Source organism: Ammodytes marinus, assembly GCF_949987685.1.
Source record: "Ammodytes marinus genome assembly, chromosome: 6".
Classification (NCBI taxonomy): Eukaryota; Metazoa; Chordata; class Actinopteri; order Uranoscopiformes; family Ammodytidae; genus Ammodytes; species Ammodytes marinus.
The window spans coordinates 30,764,357-30,780,310 of record NC_137235.1 but is presented as its reverse complement, the minus strand read 5'-3'; the positions used below and the strand labels follow the sequence as shown (position 1 = coordinate 30,780,310).

At 41.2% G+C, this 15,954-nt stretch overlaps 3 protein-coding genes across 3 annotated transcripts in view; 1 reads left to right on the top strand and 2 right to left on the bottom strand.

Moving 5' to 3' along the window:
* Nucleotides 1-15,954, bottom strand: part of zfyve27 (zinc finger, FYVE domain containing 27) — a 92,526-nt gene that overhangs the window by 57,785 nt on the left and 18,787 nt on the right. The window lies entirely within an intron of this gene.
* r3hcc1l (R3H domain and coiled-coil containing 1-like) lies at nt 1,969-6,296 on the bottom strand. Its single transcript, XM_080030262.1, has 7 exons — nt 6,071-6,296; nt 5,223-5,685; nt 4,651-4,841; nt 4,434-4,504; nt 4,062-4,157; nt 3,816-3,956; nt 1,969-2,988 (listed from the first exon to the last, which is right to left on the bottom strand). The coding sequence occupies exons 2-7, from the start codon at nt 5,661-5,663 to the stop codon at nt 2,936-2,938; spliced, it is 993 nt and encodes a 330-aa protein (XP_079886388.1). The 5' UTR covers nt 5,664-5,685; nt 6,071-6,296; the 3' UTR covers nt 1,969-2,935.
* Nucleotides 6,436-14,102, top strand: crtac1a (cartilage acidic protein 1a). The gene is made up of 14 exons (XM_080030150.1): nt 6,436-6,548; nt 7,245-7,447; nt 8,165-8,361; nt 8,708-8,844; nt 8,969-9,125; nt 9,270-9,404; nt 11,078-11,214; nt 11,322-11,458; nt 11,585-11,667; nt 11,816-11,916; nt 12,444-12,612; nt 13,364-13,512; nt 13,697-13,736; nt 13,842-14,102. Exons 2-14 carry the CDS (start codon nt 7,254-7,256, stop codon nt 13,847-13,849), a joined length of 1,644 nt encoding a protein of 547 aa, XP_079886276.1. The 5' UTR covers nt 6,436-6,548; nt 7,245-7,253; the 3' UTR covers nt 13,850-14,102.

The following is a 15,954-nucleotide window of genomic DNA, read 5'->3' as shown; positions in this document are numbered from 1 at the left end:
TTTAAATACCAATTGTGAAGATGCATGTTTATAACTGGACAGGAAGGGTACGGGAAATGTGTTGTCTGAAGTCACCAAAGCTATCAATGTTTGATTCTGAGATGTAGAGGGAGAAGAAATATACATTTGTATTAAAAGGAATTATTCCAATAAAGTACTTCTAATAAATGTAGACCTACTTGCAAAGTACCACAGGACATCTGCAAGTTGATTTACAAATAGAGTGGGTGAGTGAGAAAATGAGTCAAACTGTGAGACCACTTAAAATCTAAACCCTTAAGTAGTAATTAGTGACACAAAAAATAAATCAAATCATTTCTTTAAGTTTTTTTAGCATGTTTACCTTTACATATCACTAGTTTCACTCCATGAAAAAGTTCACTTAAATGCTTAAAATGCTGTTGTATACATCACAACATACCACCCCTATAGATTAAAATAGACTTTATCTAGAATGAATCCTGCCTGTGCCCATTAAAAACCAAGAACACATGCTGTCAATTCATTTTTTTTTCACTTTTCACAATGTGTTATGTGACGCACTGAAAAGCGTCTGCAGTACAAACACATTTTTGCAAACAAGGGATCACAGGAAACAGATCACCGGCAGACGGTTTTTATTAATTGCATGAATTAAAAATGAGCATGCTCATTGTGAAGTACTAACTTTACACCTGCAGTGTGTAGAATTTTGGGTTTTATTTCCTAGCAGATTTTGTAGAAAGTAATTATAATATCCAGAAGTACATTTAATTTAGTGCATAATAGCTGAAAAAAACGTTTTGAATTATTATTTTTTCCCTTAGAAAGGGTCTCATATATTTCCATATTTCTGCATATTTTGGACCAAGGCCTAGTGCCGCCATCTTGAAAGTGTCATAGTTGGAATGTCATCAGGTGCATTGTTTAACATTTAGTACTTGTCCTTGAAGGCCACTGTAGCTTCTGTTATTATTCTAAAGGGGTGGGGTTACCCAGGGAGTGTTGCATTCTAGAACTTTCTAGAACTTACTTGATGATGTCATATTACACACTGCACCTTTGGTATGACACTTTCAAGATGGCGGCACTAGGCCTTGGTCCAAGATATGCAGAAATATGGACATATATGAGACCCTTTCTAAGGGAAAAAATAATAATTAAAAAAAAAATTCAGCTATTACGCACTAAATTAAATGTACTTATGGATATTATAATTACTTTCTACAAAATCTGCTAGGAAATAAAACCCAACATTCTACACACTGCAGGTTTAATAAAAAGAAAAAAACTGAGCATGTAACTGTGCCTCCTCTGACACTGCAGCGGTTTAATGAGCCTGCTATGAGCCACCACGTGTTACTGTGTGTCTTTGTTATCCTCAGCCAATGATCTTCACTGTTTTACTGGGCTCCTTTCAGCAGTGATGGACAGTGGATGTAGAGTGGAATTTCACACACACACACATATATATATTTATCAATATTATTTTCATCTTTTAATTAAATGTCTGCAGGATACATGTCATAATATGAGTGATCCCAATATCAAACCTGTTTGTCCCAGCAATCTATTTTTTCCTATTCTGTTTATATATCAACTAACAGCTAGCTTCTGAGGCCAAACCTTAACAGCAAATTTGAGTTGCTATCAAGCTGAAATCCTTTGCATTAAAACAAATGACAGATTTGCAGCGTTCTCATTCGCTGAGAAGTTAAGGGAAACCCAGTGCCACATGGTCTGTGGCCGGCCGGGTGAAGCCTCAGCTGAGCCTGGATAAGTGTGTGTCACGAGGCTCAACTATGAAGAGCCCACTGAATTAGGAAACTAATGGTTGATGTTAAACGTTTATCTCAATAAACTAATGTCTCTCTATACTTTAAAAACCTTTTGAATCAAAAAGCTCAACTTTCCACTGTCAGAAATAAAGACAACACGTCGTGTTTGTATTGACTTCAAGCAATTTGAGAGAGTTGCGATGACTTGAGTTTCAACTTAATTTAATCAGCCACATACAAGAGAATCTTTCAATTAAAAAAAAAAATTAAAATAACTATGAAATGCAATATCTGCTCAAAACCTTCATTCAAATTTGACCAACCCTGGATTTGTTTCTTTTAAAAGCCGCTGTGAGAACTCATACCACTCATTCAAGATGTTTATCTCAAATGTACGAGCACCACCAGACACATTTGATCTTTTTTCATAATTGTTGAAACCAAAAAAAATTGTTCATTATTGGACGGACGTATTACACAATGTTGAATAAGACGAGGAGAGGATTCCAATATGGCTAAAAGTCAGCATCAAACTGTAAAGAATCCTGCTGTTTATTTTCAAAAGGGGACACATCTTTTAATTGCAGCATTAAAACAATATCCATTATCAACACTGGTTTCATATTACAGTCTAACAATGCACTGTATCGTGAGGTACCTTCAAAAGAAAGCTTTGCTGCTGTCCTCATTTTACAGGTGGATTTACTTTGGGTCATCTCTTAAAACATTTTAAAAAAAAACAGTTCCACATAAAGACAAACATGAGGCTAGATTGGTTCAAACAATAATAATTTTGAAGCATTCAGTTACCGTATATTTGGTTAGACCTAGTGCTTCACTACAAACTGTGTTTACAGCATTAAGAAAATATGAAGGAATCAGTCCCTTCAAAGACTAAGTATGAACAGAAAGGTAAGGGACCAGTAATAGGGACCCTGTTATCTGATGTAACATTGCAGGCTAAGTGGATGAGGAGATGTTCAGTGACATTCGGTGAGGGAATGTGGCAGAAAGAAGAAGAAAGAAATGGTGGAAGTCCATTTCTGGGAATTGCAGTGTTATGAAGGAGTGGCCAGTTGAGAAAAACAGAGGAGGAAAAAAAAAAGAAAGACGTCTTAAGCCTCCATTGAATCAAGGAAATCTAAAAGAAAATACAGACAGACAGACGAGGCGGGGGGTCAGTTTCCCTCCCAAGCGTCTTCCTTCTGTTTGGCTGCCAGACGCTTTTGATCTGAAAAAGATAAATCAACATTGACAGTTCAACATATCAGCAAAAAGCCCTGAACTTAACAACGCTTGGGTCAATTGTTGCAGTAAATCTGCATTGCGGTCTTTGTCACATGTGGAGCTAAATGTTAGCCAGACCGAAGAGCCGTCAGCTGTAAATTAATCTGCGGGTACGACCGTGCGTGGCATCCTTTCCGAGGACACAATGTTCGGCACATGATGCACTTTGTGTTGTATTCTAAAGTAAAGAGCACAGCCGTTAAACAAAAGGTGCTTTTTTTTAAGTGTGCTATACTGCAGGCTCCCACTTCCTGACTGGCTGTTTAGTGGACAGCCATATGTGGGTTTTTCGGCGCCTATATACTTATGTTCCATCTGAGAAGGGAAATGGCTGCTCTACTGATTATAGACCTGTTGTGATCTGCACAGAACTGGACGGAGAAGAAACTTTTCTCTAGGCATCAACTTGCAACTCACTACATTTTTCCATTCTCATCTATAAATTAAAAAACAGCTCCCACTTGTGGTGGAGACTTTCAGATGCAATTGTCAGATGAGGACCGTTATGTGTTATTTATTTATTTATTTTTTATTTAGTGAAGGTTGTCTGCAAATCTATGTTCTTTTTTAATGACACCCTGCTTGGAACATATTAAAGCCATTTATTGACTTTACAATAGAGGATCTGCAGTATTCTTAAAAGACTTATTCTAACATCTAAACTCCTAGAAAAGGCCCTTTAAAAAAAAGGGCTTCTGATGACCACAGTGCATTTTCAGTTAAAAACAATAAAAAAAACACACGGAAAATGAATCTCTGTGAATATTGCACCTCTGGCCTCCTGGAGTTTACGCCTCTCCGCGTCGCGCTGCTCCTTGGTGACGGTGCTCTTCACGCCCAGGGCGCCAATCACCAGCTTACGGGCCAGCGCTGCACTGGTCTGAGGCCTCTCTTTAGCAGGCAGGAGGTAGTCTGGGGGACGGGAGGAAAGGACAATTATGGGTAATCTTAAGTCTGTTAGTATGTGAAAAGTGATTTTGAAAAAGATCAGGCAAGGCACATAGGCAGTAAATGCACCTGAGCAGCTACGGGCTTTGGCCTTCGTGGCAGAGGAGGATTTGGAGAGCGGTCGCAACTTCATCAGAGGATGTTTGGATCTTAGAGCTTCACGGGCTGAAAAAGGGGCAAAAGTCAACGTGTAGTAAGATGACTGAAAGAGATTAAAACCGTTTTTCTTACAATTTACAATGCCAATTACAATAGCTCAGCAATTAACATCTGCTTTGATTGTGTAGAATTTTGAGTCCTGTCAAGACTCTGCTACCGTACACTGATCCTGCGTATTGAACAGTTTTAATTCCATTGTGGCAAGAGGAAAAGACATATGCGATAATGATGAGTATTCCAAGCCCCTAACCTGCCTGTTATGTGAAGCAGTGCTGCACTAACCTGCTATGGAACTCGAGAAGAGACCCAGTACATGCGTGTCATCTATCCACTTGATGTCAAAGCCTCTTTGTCTGAGAACACAGTCACACAAAAGTGGTAAGGAAAATGTTCTGGTTTTTTTTTTTAAAGAGAATGATTATGAGCATATTGATTAAATGGGGCTTATGTTGTAGTTTCATTTTTTTTTTTAAGGGCTGCTACACTGAATTATACATACTGGTAACACTGAAATAATTTGATAAGGTCCTCCGTCTTAAACTCAGAGGGGAAGTCGTAGATCTCAACAATGTGAGAGAGTTCGTCCTCTGAGAGGTCGATGTCGTCGTGGCCGTCATCTCTGTCCATGTTGTAGTAATCAAACCTGGCCTCCTGGATAGACTTCTTCTTTCTACCCTCTCTCACAGCCAGCTGGAAGGGTGAAAAAGTGACGAGAGAGAGGGCAGATGAGGACAGGTGGGTGGAGAACGGAATGGCAAAATGTAGGAAAAGGAATATGGTACATTAACTCTGAATTACGACTGGGCTTTTAGGTGATGTATTAAAAAAAACTCTTTAAGAAGCACACGATTTTTGTGGGGGGTTTTTGTTAAACACTTTTTTGTTTATTGAATTTTACAGATGACAATATGGCAAGCCACAACAGAAGATACACATATGGCTCAAATAACTTGTCACAGTTCAACATGTGTGTATAGGCCTCAGCTAAAAATAAGGAGATAAAAAAAAGTTACAAAAGTTGGGCCAAGCTGGACTTCTTTTTCTTTTTTTACTTCACCCACACCTGCTCACCTCTTCAGGCAGGTGCGGTTCCAGACAATCCCCATCATCATTGAACAGGGTGTCCCAACTCTCCCCTTCCCCGTTTTCTTCCTCTGGGGATTTTGAAACATCTGCCTCCTCACTGGGGTGCCCGTTAACCTGGTCGTCTGCCTCTGCCTCCGGTGACTGCTCTTCCTTCACCTCAGCATCGACTGCTGCCGCGGCCGCTCCTTTATCCGCCGCTGCAGCCTTGTCCTTCTTGTTCTTGGCGTTTTTCCTGGCCTTGTCCGTGTAGCGAGGCCTGGGTTTGGGCTTGACGTCTCCCTGAGCCTGGGTGTTGTCTTTGGAGCCTTGGGCACGCTGCTTGGGGGCAGCCTGACTCGGCTTCTTTGACTCGGATGCAGCAGGTGTGGGTGCTGCTGGTGTGGGCGGGGTTTGAGCACACTCCTCTTTTGGCTGTTCTGACTCCATTATTCAAATGACGTTAAAACACCTGGATCATGAGAGGGGAAAATACAGAAAAAAAGAGGCAATTCATTAAAAATACGTTTTTAATCATGCATGAAGTCTTCATTTAGATTTGCAAAAGAGTTAAATGACGACACGAATTGTCTTTACTTCCAACGACTTGAACCGGCTAATTCCTCAGAAAAAAGAACTTGGGAAATAAACAAAAAGCATTTGCACCACTGCATTGCTGAAAGCTAAAGTTAGCTTACCACAAAGCTAACTAAACCTCCTCTCGTCGAGGTAAGCAGCATTGTATATTAAAGACACAGACAAAGAGTTGCTATCTGTATACATAATAATGTATTTATTTTCAATTAAACACATCTTTGTTCAATTCATAAATGATAATAAAAGCCCTTTCAGCTTACCCGGCCGTGTCTGGTTTGTTTAGCGACAGATTTCTGTCGCACTACTGACGCAGTAGTAGCAAACGGCGAAGGATTCTGGGAAATGGTGTTCTTGAATACAGCTGCAGTTGAACCGCTCTTGAAGGCGAAATATCAAATTAGTTTCTTTTGGCATTTAAATCTGTCTGCATGGGCAAGGGTTTCTACCATTGTATAAATTATTAATGTGGCGTCAATATATTGTCTCCTTCCTGTTCTGTCGCTGAAGTGTGTTTGTATGGAAGCTGCCTACAAACAAAGAAGACTTCCGCGTCACTTGCCAGCCATTGGTCAACTTTTCTATCCTTTACACAGTTCTTCGCTGATTGGCCAATCGTCTGCAGGTTACACAAGTGCGAATTGTGTAAGGAGAGGGATGTTTGCTAAATGATATAATACACGGAGCTAAATTTAATCACACCGCTGTGTGAACAATCATCTCCACCGATAGATCTGTCTGGTAAGAGGGAGTTTGGATTAACCCCTGCATGCGCTCTCTGTTCAGGAATGTAGGGATGAGGAGGAAGGAATAGGCTATCGTTGACTTCGAGGAGCATAAGCAAGATGATGTCGTGAATATTTATTGAACAACAACTTTAAACGAAAATTCACCAGTATTAGAGAAAATGTTATCACATTTAGAGCGCACATTTAGAGCGCATGCTGTGTGTAGTGGCATTGCATTAAAAATGCGAAGTGACATGCATCTAGAACTTTTTCATTTTCAAATATAGAATTTATTTTTCCAAAACAGAATAACACAATGGTGTTCACAGGTGTTTGGAGAGAAACACGATCGGCCTCTTTAGTTTTTTTTTTAGCAGACATTTTGTATGGGGGAACATTTTGTGTTTTTTGTTGCTACGATTATTACTTTTGATCTTTTTATTCAGACCATATTTTTTTTGGAAACTACTTTATTTCTATTCATGTTCATATTGTTTATGTCTTTGCTTGCCTTGTTTCGAATAATATGTTAAATTAAAATAGGATTTATTATTCATTAAATGACCACTCCGTTATTTTAATGATTCATGGAAAGTTGACTCCGAGAGACACATAATAAATGGTCTAGAAAAAACATGTGTAAAATGAGTGCAGTCCCCCTTTAAATCCATGGCACTCATCATGGCAGAGGCTGACTGTGTCCCTCCAGGTTGCAGTGATGTGGGCTTCTGGTTTGTTGCTCGTCCTGGGACTGTGGCATCAGTCCCAGGCCCAGAGCCCTGAGCCCATGCTGCAGGATGTAACACAGACCATGCTTCCTCCAGACAGACTGCACAATCCCACACAACTCAACTATGGGATGGCTGTAACAGACGTGGATGGTGACGGTGACCTGGAAGTGGTTGTGGCAGGGTGAGTGAGTGAGTGAGTGTAAAAAAAGTGCATATAGGCTGCATTCCAATACCCATACTATCTACTATTTAGTATGGTAGAAAAACGATTTAAGATGTCTCGATTCTTGTGGCCAGATTTAGTATGGTTAGAAATACCCGGATGAGGGGCGCCCTTAGCTCAGTTGGTAGGGCGTCCCTCCATGGGCCTCGGCCAGCAGTGGACCCGGGTTCAATTCCAGCCCGCGGTCGTTCTCTGCATGTCACTCCCCTCTCTGCCCCATTTCAACTCTGTCTATACACTATCAATAAAGCATAAAAATGCCCAAAAAATATCTTAAAAAAAAATAAAAAATACCCGGATGTCTACTACATCCGGCCAAGATTTTTAGTGTCTAAAACAGCATCCTATTTCGGCGATTTTGACCCACAATCCAGTGCGCACCGAGCGCAAGTGACGTCACATTGACGGAGCCTCAATACGAAAACAAACAGGGACGTAAACAGTTATAAAAGCAAGAGACAATATTACGGGGCAATTTTATGATGACATAAATAAGAAATAGTATGTCCCAAGTGTATGCCTACTGCATCCTAACTAGATTCTTTTTATGGTCAGATGTAGTATGTATAGAAAAAAGAAAGAGTTTGCGATTTGGAACGCACGGATAGTGTCCATAAGCTGCTGTGTTTCATGTTCATTCATCACAAAACATACCTGTGTGCTGTTTGCCCTCAGGTACAACGGGCCTAACCTGGTGCTGAAGTACGATCGTGCTCTAAACAGGCTGGTAAACATTGCCGTCGACGACAAAAACTCTCCGTACTACGCGCTGAGGGACAAGGCAGGAAACGCTATTGGAGTAACGGCCTGTGATGTGGACGGAGATGGACGAGAGGAGATCTACTTTCTCAACACAAACAATGCCTACTCTGGTACACACAGTGTGTTCTTATTATGACGTTAGCCTCATAGCATAATGGCCTAAATCATATTTACTCTACTCTACTTTAACTCTACATCTACTCTAATCTACATCTACTTCTCGTTAGCCTAATAGCATAATTGCCTAAGTCATATTTTAAGGGTTATAGAGTAGGGTAAAGTAGATGTAGAGTATATGTAGAATGGAGTAGATGTAGAGTAAATATGATTTAGGCAATTATGCTATGAGGCTAACGATGTGTTCCTCAAATTATTTTGCACCAGCAGTAATTAATTGCAGGTTGCTGAGTGATTCTTCGTCATCATGATAACTGTCTTTTTTTTTTTTTAATGCAGGACGGGCGACTTATTCAGACAAGCTGTTCAAGTTTCGGAATGGCCGCTTTGAAGATCTTCTGAGCGACGAGCTCAATGTACGCCGTGGCGTCGCTAGTCGCTTGGCGGGGCGTTCGGTCGCATGTGTCGACAGAAAGGTCAGGAATCACTCTTAAGAAAAGCCTTATTTATAGTCCCCAAGATATGATTCTTCATCTGTCAGTATTTCTCAATGATTCACACTTTACCTTCCTCTCACGCTTCCCTGTCAATGCTCTGTAGGGAACAGGCCGTTACTCAATATATGTGGCCAACTATGCCAGTGGTAACGTCGGGCCCCACGCTCTCTTAGAAATGGATGAGGCGGCCAGTGACTTGAGCAAAGGCGTGGTCGCTCTGTCAGACGTGGCCCCCGAGGCTGGGGTAAACAAGTTCACAGGTCAGGTTGGAGAATTTAAGTCTTGTGTTTTTTTTTTGGAAATGTAGCTAATAGCTAGCCTACTAAAGCAGCTAGCTACCCTACTGAAGCAGCTAGCTACCCTACTGAAGCAGCCGAGGCCTTCACGGTCTGCTTGTTGTGCAGGTGGGCGTGGTGTGGTGGTTGGACCGATCCTGAGCAAGGCCAGGTCCGATGTGTTCTGTGACAACGAGAACGGACCCAACTTCCTGTTCAAGAATAATGGAGATGGGACTTTTGTTGATATGGCCAGACAGGCGGGTGAGTGTTAGACAGCACGGTAAGAAGCAGAAAGTAGTTAGACATGCTATTAATTCATCTTTGAGTTATTTGTTCCTGAGGTAAAGGGATGTCCTTTTAAAATTTTAAAATAAAAAAATGTGGGATTTATACAAAATATGAAACATTTTTGTCTTGTTATTTTAAATGCCCACCATCATGATAACATTCTGACTCAACAGCTCAACACTTTGGTCCTGACTGAAATTGTTGTTAACTATTGGATTTGCTATGAAAATGCTTTATACATAAACCAGATAATTGCTAAAATGATGACATTCCCATTACCCTCAGCTTTATTTGGTTTAGTGCTAATAAGCACATGTTGGCTTGTTAACACGGTAAACTTAGCATTGTCATTGTGAGAATGTTAGCATTTGGATGTTAAGCTCAGTACAGCCTCACAGAACCAGTAACATGGCCAAAGACAATTTTGTCTTGTAATGAACATTTAAATTAGAGGTGGGCATAGATTAATTTTTTTAATCTAGATTAATCTAGATTAATTTTGGAATTAATCTAGATTAATCTAGATTAAAATGTCTCATTTGAATTCATTCATAATATGTGTGTGCTCCCTAAATAATGACTCAAAGTAAGTCTTTGAGAACGTGTTTCTCAAGCCAGGTGGCGCATCAGACCAGGGGCTCATCTCCTGTTTCCAACATGCATCACAAACTGCTTGAGGAAGCTGTTCTACTATGATAATTGGTGATGAAAATAAATAATGTTCAACAAGATGTTACTTAGTAACGCGTTACCGGCATCGGACCTCTTTTTTCAGTAAGTAATCTAACGCGTTACTATCTCCAAACCAGTAATCAGATTAAAGTTACTCATCAAAGTCACTGTGCGTTACTTTTTCTGTAATTTTCCTTAGTGAAACATTTTACATAACTGCACAAATGACTGCGATTGCGATTTTATGTAAATAAATGTGCACGCATGTGTCTCTAAACGCTCCAACTGCTCCAACCGCTCCTCTCGTCTTTTTGGTAGCGCCCCTCGTCTCTGTCATGCAGCGTGTGTGTGTGCGCCTGTGTCTGTGTCTGTGTGTGTGCGCAGCAGCATTACGGCCGAACTGTGGCGCAAAACAAAGTTTCCCCCCCGATGAAATATAGCGTCTGCTATGGGGATATTTAGGACTCGGGTACGGTGACGTTGACGTTGAAGAGATAGAAGTGTTTAAAACTTGGAAACTTATAGTCACGTGGCGACCGGTGGCCACACACACCCACCCTGCGTTCCAATACCCGATTGTGTCGTGGGCAAGTGATGGAGAGAGAGAGCGTCGGGTGTGTGAGAGAATAAAGGCTCCTCAAGTGTCAACAACGGCCCCCGGCTATTATTATCTCCCCTGAGCCGAACAGGAGGTGGAATAAGAGATTAACGGCGATATTTTTTTTTATCGCCGATAAGAGTCTTGCGTTAACGCAGCACGTTAACGCCGATAACGGCCCACCACTAATTTAAATATTGAGGTTGTTACACTGAAAATGGAGTCCTGTTTGGAGTATCAGAATGCATTGCTGTCTGCCCCGGTGTTTTGTTTTTATTTTATTTTCATTCAGCCACTAGGAGTCGCCAGGGTAGGGAATTTTCAAATCCTACATATAGAGGCTTTAAAAAAAAAAAGTACATGATTTGTCTTAAAGGTGTGGAGGACCAGTACCAGCATGGCAGAGGAGTGGCACTAGCCGACTTCAATGGCGATGGAAAAACCGACATCGTCTATGGCAACTGGAACGGCCCAAACAGACTTTACATGCAGGGCAGCGACTCTAAATTCAAGGTGAGGAAGAAGGGGAACAGGACGGCCAAAATGTCTGGCGGCGTGTAAAAGTCTTTAAGGTGCAAAGGGTTTGATGAAGCCACACTTGTCTCTTGTCTCTTGTGCAGAACATTGCTACTGCTGCATTTGCCACTCCCTCGCCCGTCCGCACTGTCATCGCGGCCGACTTTGACAATGACAAGGAGCTGGAGGTGTTCATCAACAACATTGCCTACAGAGGCAGCGCCCCCAACAGGCTGTTCAGGTGACATGGTTATTATTCTGTGAACCCGTGGCCCCAATAAGAAGCATGAAACAATTAAAAAAACACTTCCTGGATTATGGTTTACATTACAAGCTATTATTAGACGCTTGTGTGTTTGGTTTGCAGGGTGTCAAGGAGGGCCGATGCAGACCCTTTGATCCAGGAGCTAAATGTGGGAGATGCTGCAGAGCCACAAGGGAGAGGAACAGGTCAGGCTTTTCCCCCAAACTCTCCAAATATTCCTAACCTGGTGTTGTTTGGAGGAGGTTTTACTGAGTGGCAGCTGTCAGATAAACGCCCTGGTGCAGTTGTTATGTAGGTCAGTGCAGTGTAAGCTGTTTTCTCTGCTCTGAACAGGTGGCACTGTGACAGACTTGGATGGGGACGGACAGCTGGACCTGCTGCTGGCACATGGGGAGAGCGCCCCGCAGCCAATCTCTGTCTTCAACGTCACACAGGTAGTGCATGTGTGTGTGTTTGTGGTTTCATGTCACTCAGTGGAAGAAGTATTCAGATCTTAACTTAAGAAAAAGTAGCAGTTCAACAGAGTAAAATGACTGTTACGAGTCCCTAATCGAGAATACTACTTTAGAAAATGAAATATGTAATATTAGAGAAGTGAACTTTGATTAATATCAGAAAAGGGACTTGTTCTGCAGTAAAATGTGCTGATGCATCAACGTGTAAGCAGGATGTTGGTGTTGTATATGGTCGAGTTGGAGCTAGTTTTAGGGGAGGGGGAGGGGCTTATCTTTTTTATTTACTTTTTCAAGCCTCAAACTATTATCAATACAGCTTTTAAGTGAAATGCAATGAAGTAAAATTAGACTATTTCCCTCTGAATTGTGGTGGAGTTGAACTCTAAAGCAGAATAAATGGAAATTCTCAAGTACAAGTACCTCAAAGTTGTACGGTATTTTAATAAGTGTACTTCAGTGTGTGGTGTTTGTTTATAGTCCCGTCCTAAACTGTCATTCCTTGCCAGGGCTCGTCTAACAACTGGCTTCGGGTCATCCCCCGCACCCAGTTTGGCTCTTTTGCCCGCGGAGCCAAGGTCACCGCCTTCACCCGTCAGAGTGGAGCTCACACACGCATCATTGACGGAGGCTCGGGGTACCTGTGTGAGATGGAGCCTGTCGCACACTTTGGTTTAGGTAACTTCTTTTACACTTAATTATTTCTACTAGCCTGGAAATCCAGACCTGCCACTAGGCGCTGGCAAATTGAATTTGCCGCGCCTGTTGGTCTGGACACTCTCCATTGGAGCTCAAGAAATCCTGAGCTACGTTTCAATTGGCTCTATCTGATATGGGCGGGCCAGAGCCTTATGTATGGTGCTCTGGGGCGGACGTAACCAGATGACGACAGTGCGTCTAAGCCGTGATAGTAAACAGAGATGGCTGCGGATATGTTGTTTGAGTTTGAGACGGCTTTGGCCTCGACCCTTTACGATTTGGAAGACGGCACTCAAATTTTTCATTAGCAAGTAAGATGAATGTTCTGTTTTACCGGCCGACCACGGCAAAAGTTTAATTTAACAGTTAATCCCACTGTTCGCGAAACGAACGCGGCTTAATACGTCACATTGTTCATTGCTCTGATTGGTCGTAGTGCTATCCAATTGCGTGCAGTGGCATTTGAAATTCACGAGTAGGAGCCGCCCCTTGAGTTGGAAAGGTCTATTGATCATGGCCAGACCCTATTATTGTTCTAGAATCTAGATATAGGTCTGGATTTCCATTTCTACACAATGACAGAAAATAAGACGCTTGAACATGAGTCACAAATAAAGACAGTAGAATTAGCCAATAGTTTTATTGCATGTATTGACCCCTATCTAAACGTTGTTTTAATTAGCAAAGGCTGATTTGTAAAAAGATGTGATGATTCCACCATGACTTCCAGGAAATGACGAGGTGACCGTGCTGGAAGTCTCCTGGCCAGACGGCAGCTCCCTCGCTCGAGGCCTTCAGGCTGGAGAAATGAACTCAGTGGTGACAGTAGACTATCCAATAGGACAAGAGGGAGCGTCTGTGCTAGCCAATGACACGCAGGTATCCAGAGCAGATCCACGGCACGAATTATGAACACGTGCAATTTCAAAGATAAAAGTCAACGCTAAGGATTTTACAGATCGAGCAATGGAAAAGTCACTAGTTCTTTATATCTGTAAAATCTAAAATGAATAAATCATATTTGGTTTGAATACCAATGCATTTCTTTCTTCTGCTTGTTCAGTGTGGTAAAGGTTTTACCGTCCAGAATGGCCGCTGTGCAGGTAAGCACATCTTATTAGTGCCTTTTTTTTTTAAAGGTGAATAAAACTGTTTCAAAATCTGTTTGACTTTTCTTTACATCTTCTTTAATGTTTATGTTCCTACAGGTCTGTGAAGATAATCACATGAAACGCAGTAAAATCCAGCGCTGTGGAAAATACAATAATGTTACAGAAAACATACTTTTAAACTACTTTTAAACACTGCTTTGTTGGCTGTGGCTGAAGACAAGGGCTTAGTTATTTTTCTTTACTCTGTACTTTTTAATATTTTATTCTCATGAAGTCACTTATCACTTTTTACTGCTACTGTGTTGTTGTGTTTTCTGTGCATGTCACTTACTTACTAAATAAACTGCTACAAATCAATATTGTCAAATTATCATTCCATTCAGGTACAAAAATATAGAACAAATATTTAGTTTTTGGCCCTTTTGAGACGCTCCATGTCCTTTCAACAACATCAGCGTTTTTGAAGACATGCATGAGCTTTCTCTGAAACCTGCAGCTAGATGAAAATGAACCAATGAGAACAAAATATAAAACATCAAAGGACTGCATTTCTGTACAAAGGAGAGATGAGGATGTCCTTAATCCCCCTGTGTTTGCACGCCACTCTTCTGCTATATTCATCTTCCTTCCACGTGCTTGCCATCTCCATTGACTTCCACCATTTACACTGTGTCTGTATTGTCTCAATCTGATGTCTGCTTTTCCTTGTTTTTCCACCACTCTTTTTCTCTGTTCTCCCCTATTCTGTCCCTCCATTCATTCATTCATGCAGCGTTGGCTCCGTTTTACTATAGCATCAGCTCCGCCTCTGTCTCTACATTGGAAGCCTCCTGTTTTAAGGCAGTGTTGCTCCAGTGTGCCATGGTGCTCTCTGAGCTGGGATGGCTCAGGGGATGAAGGTAACACGTACACATGAAGACAGCCTTTCCTTCAAGACTGCATGACTGGAGCCAGACAGGACAGTGTGATGTGCATTACCCTGCGTTCCAAATCACATACTTTTTCTTTTTACTACACTACATACTAAAGTACAGAAGAGTTCAAGGGGCCACAGGAGAGAGAAAAAAATCAGATAAGGAAGTTTTTTTTCATTATGTCGAGAAATGTCAAGAATAAAGACGAATACTCAAATGCTATTGGAGTTAGAGGGGCATTTATGTATTTTCAGCATACTACAATTGACATGCATGTATTGGGATATCCTAAATCTTTTTCTGGCATACTAAATAGTATGGAAGTATGGGTATTGGAACGCAGGGAGAGTGTAAAGTACGTGGACATCCTGCAGTTTGGACATGTCCTGTTTGCTCTGGTGAAACGGGTGCATGTAGTAGTCCCACATGTTGCAAATTAATTCTGAAAAACTGGGACAAGTAACATGCTGCTTGCCCAGTTGAGAGAGATGCAGTGTCATATCCAGTTGAGCTAAACATGCATGCAAACATAAGGTCATTTCTGGCATCAAATTAGCATTTTTTTTTTAAAACATGATAAATGTCTGATGTTTTTGGTGCATGTTTAATGTACTGTTAGCCTCTTCTACAGCAGAAAATCGGTAACACTTTACAACAAGGGTACATTAATGAACTGTTACTTAATGCTTAGTTCACGCTTAATAAGCATTAGATAACTAAACATAGTTAATGCTCAACCAAGCATTTACTAACCATTAATAACTTGACATTAACAGTTACTTAATGCTTAATAAGCATTTACTAACCGCTAATAGCACTATATAAGCATTAAGTAACAGTTTATTAAAGGTGAAGTAAGTGATTTATTTATGTTAATATAAGTGTTAAATCGCTCTTTATTCGTACAGTGATCACTTATAGTGTGCGCGTTTTATAAAGCCGATCTCTCAGTCACTCGCTCTGCATGTAATCGGCAAATAAACTTATCGGGGATCCCACTACTGATAACCAATCAGAAGAGAGAACGCTACAAACCGGCACCCGTCTCACTGCCAGTGCACGTGCAGAGCGACAGATGAGTGAATGTGTATGCGCCTACAATGGCGGAGCAGGTAAAAATCCTTCCCAATGCCTGTTTTGATGGTTTGATCATACGTATAGATCTGAGATGATGCTAGATAAGTCGAAGACCGCAGTGCATTAATGTGGTGACGTGAGGACAAGGGAGGGGACCGCTAACTGCAGTAACTGACAGGAAGTAAGCTAAAATTACCATTCCACTTACTGAACCTTTA

Bases quoted from the DNA above. Each gene is read 5' to 3' on its own strand.
- r3hcc1l (XM_080030262.1), bottom strand. From the start codon at position 5,663: ATGGAGTCAGAACAGCCAAAAGAGGAGTGTGCTCAAACCCCGCCCACA. The intron at 4,842-5,222 runs GTGAGCAGGTGT...TCACCCTTCCAG, and splicing joins AACCGCACCTGCCTGAAGAG to CTGGCTGTGAGAGAGGGTAG. The intron at 4,158-4,433 runs GTTAGTGCAGCA...CCCCTTTTTCAG, and splicing joins CTTCTCGAGTTCCATAGCAG to CCCGTGAAGCTCTAAGATCC.
- crtac1a (XM_080030150.1), top strand. From the start codon at position 7,254: ATGTGGGCTTCTGGTTTGTTGCTCGTCCTGGGACTGTGGCATCAGTCC. The intron at 8,362-8,707 runs GTACACACAGTG...TTTTTAATGCAG, and splicing joins CACAAACAATGCCTACTCTG to GACGGGCGACTTATTCAGAC. The intron at 8,845-8,968 runs GTCAGGAATCAC...AATGCTCTGTAG, and splicing joins TCGCATGTGTCGACAGAAAG to GGAACAGGCCGTTACTCAAT.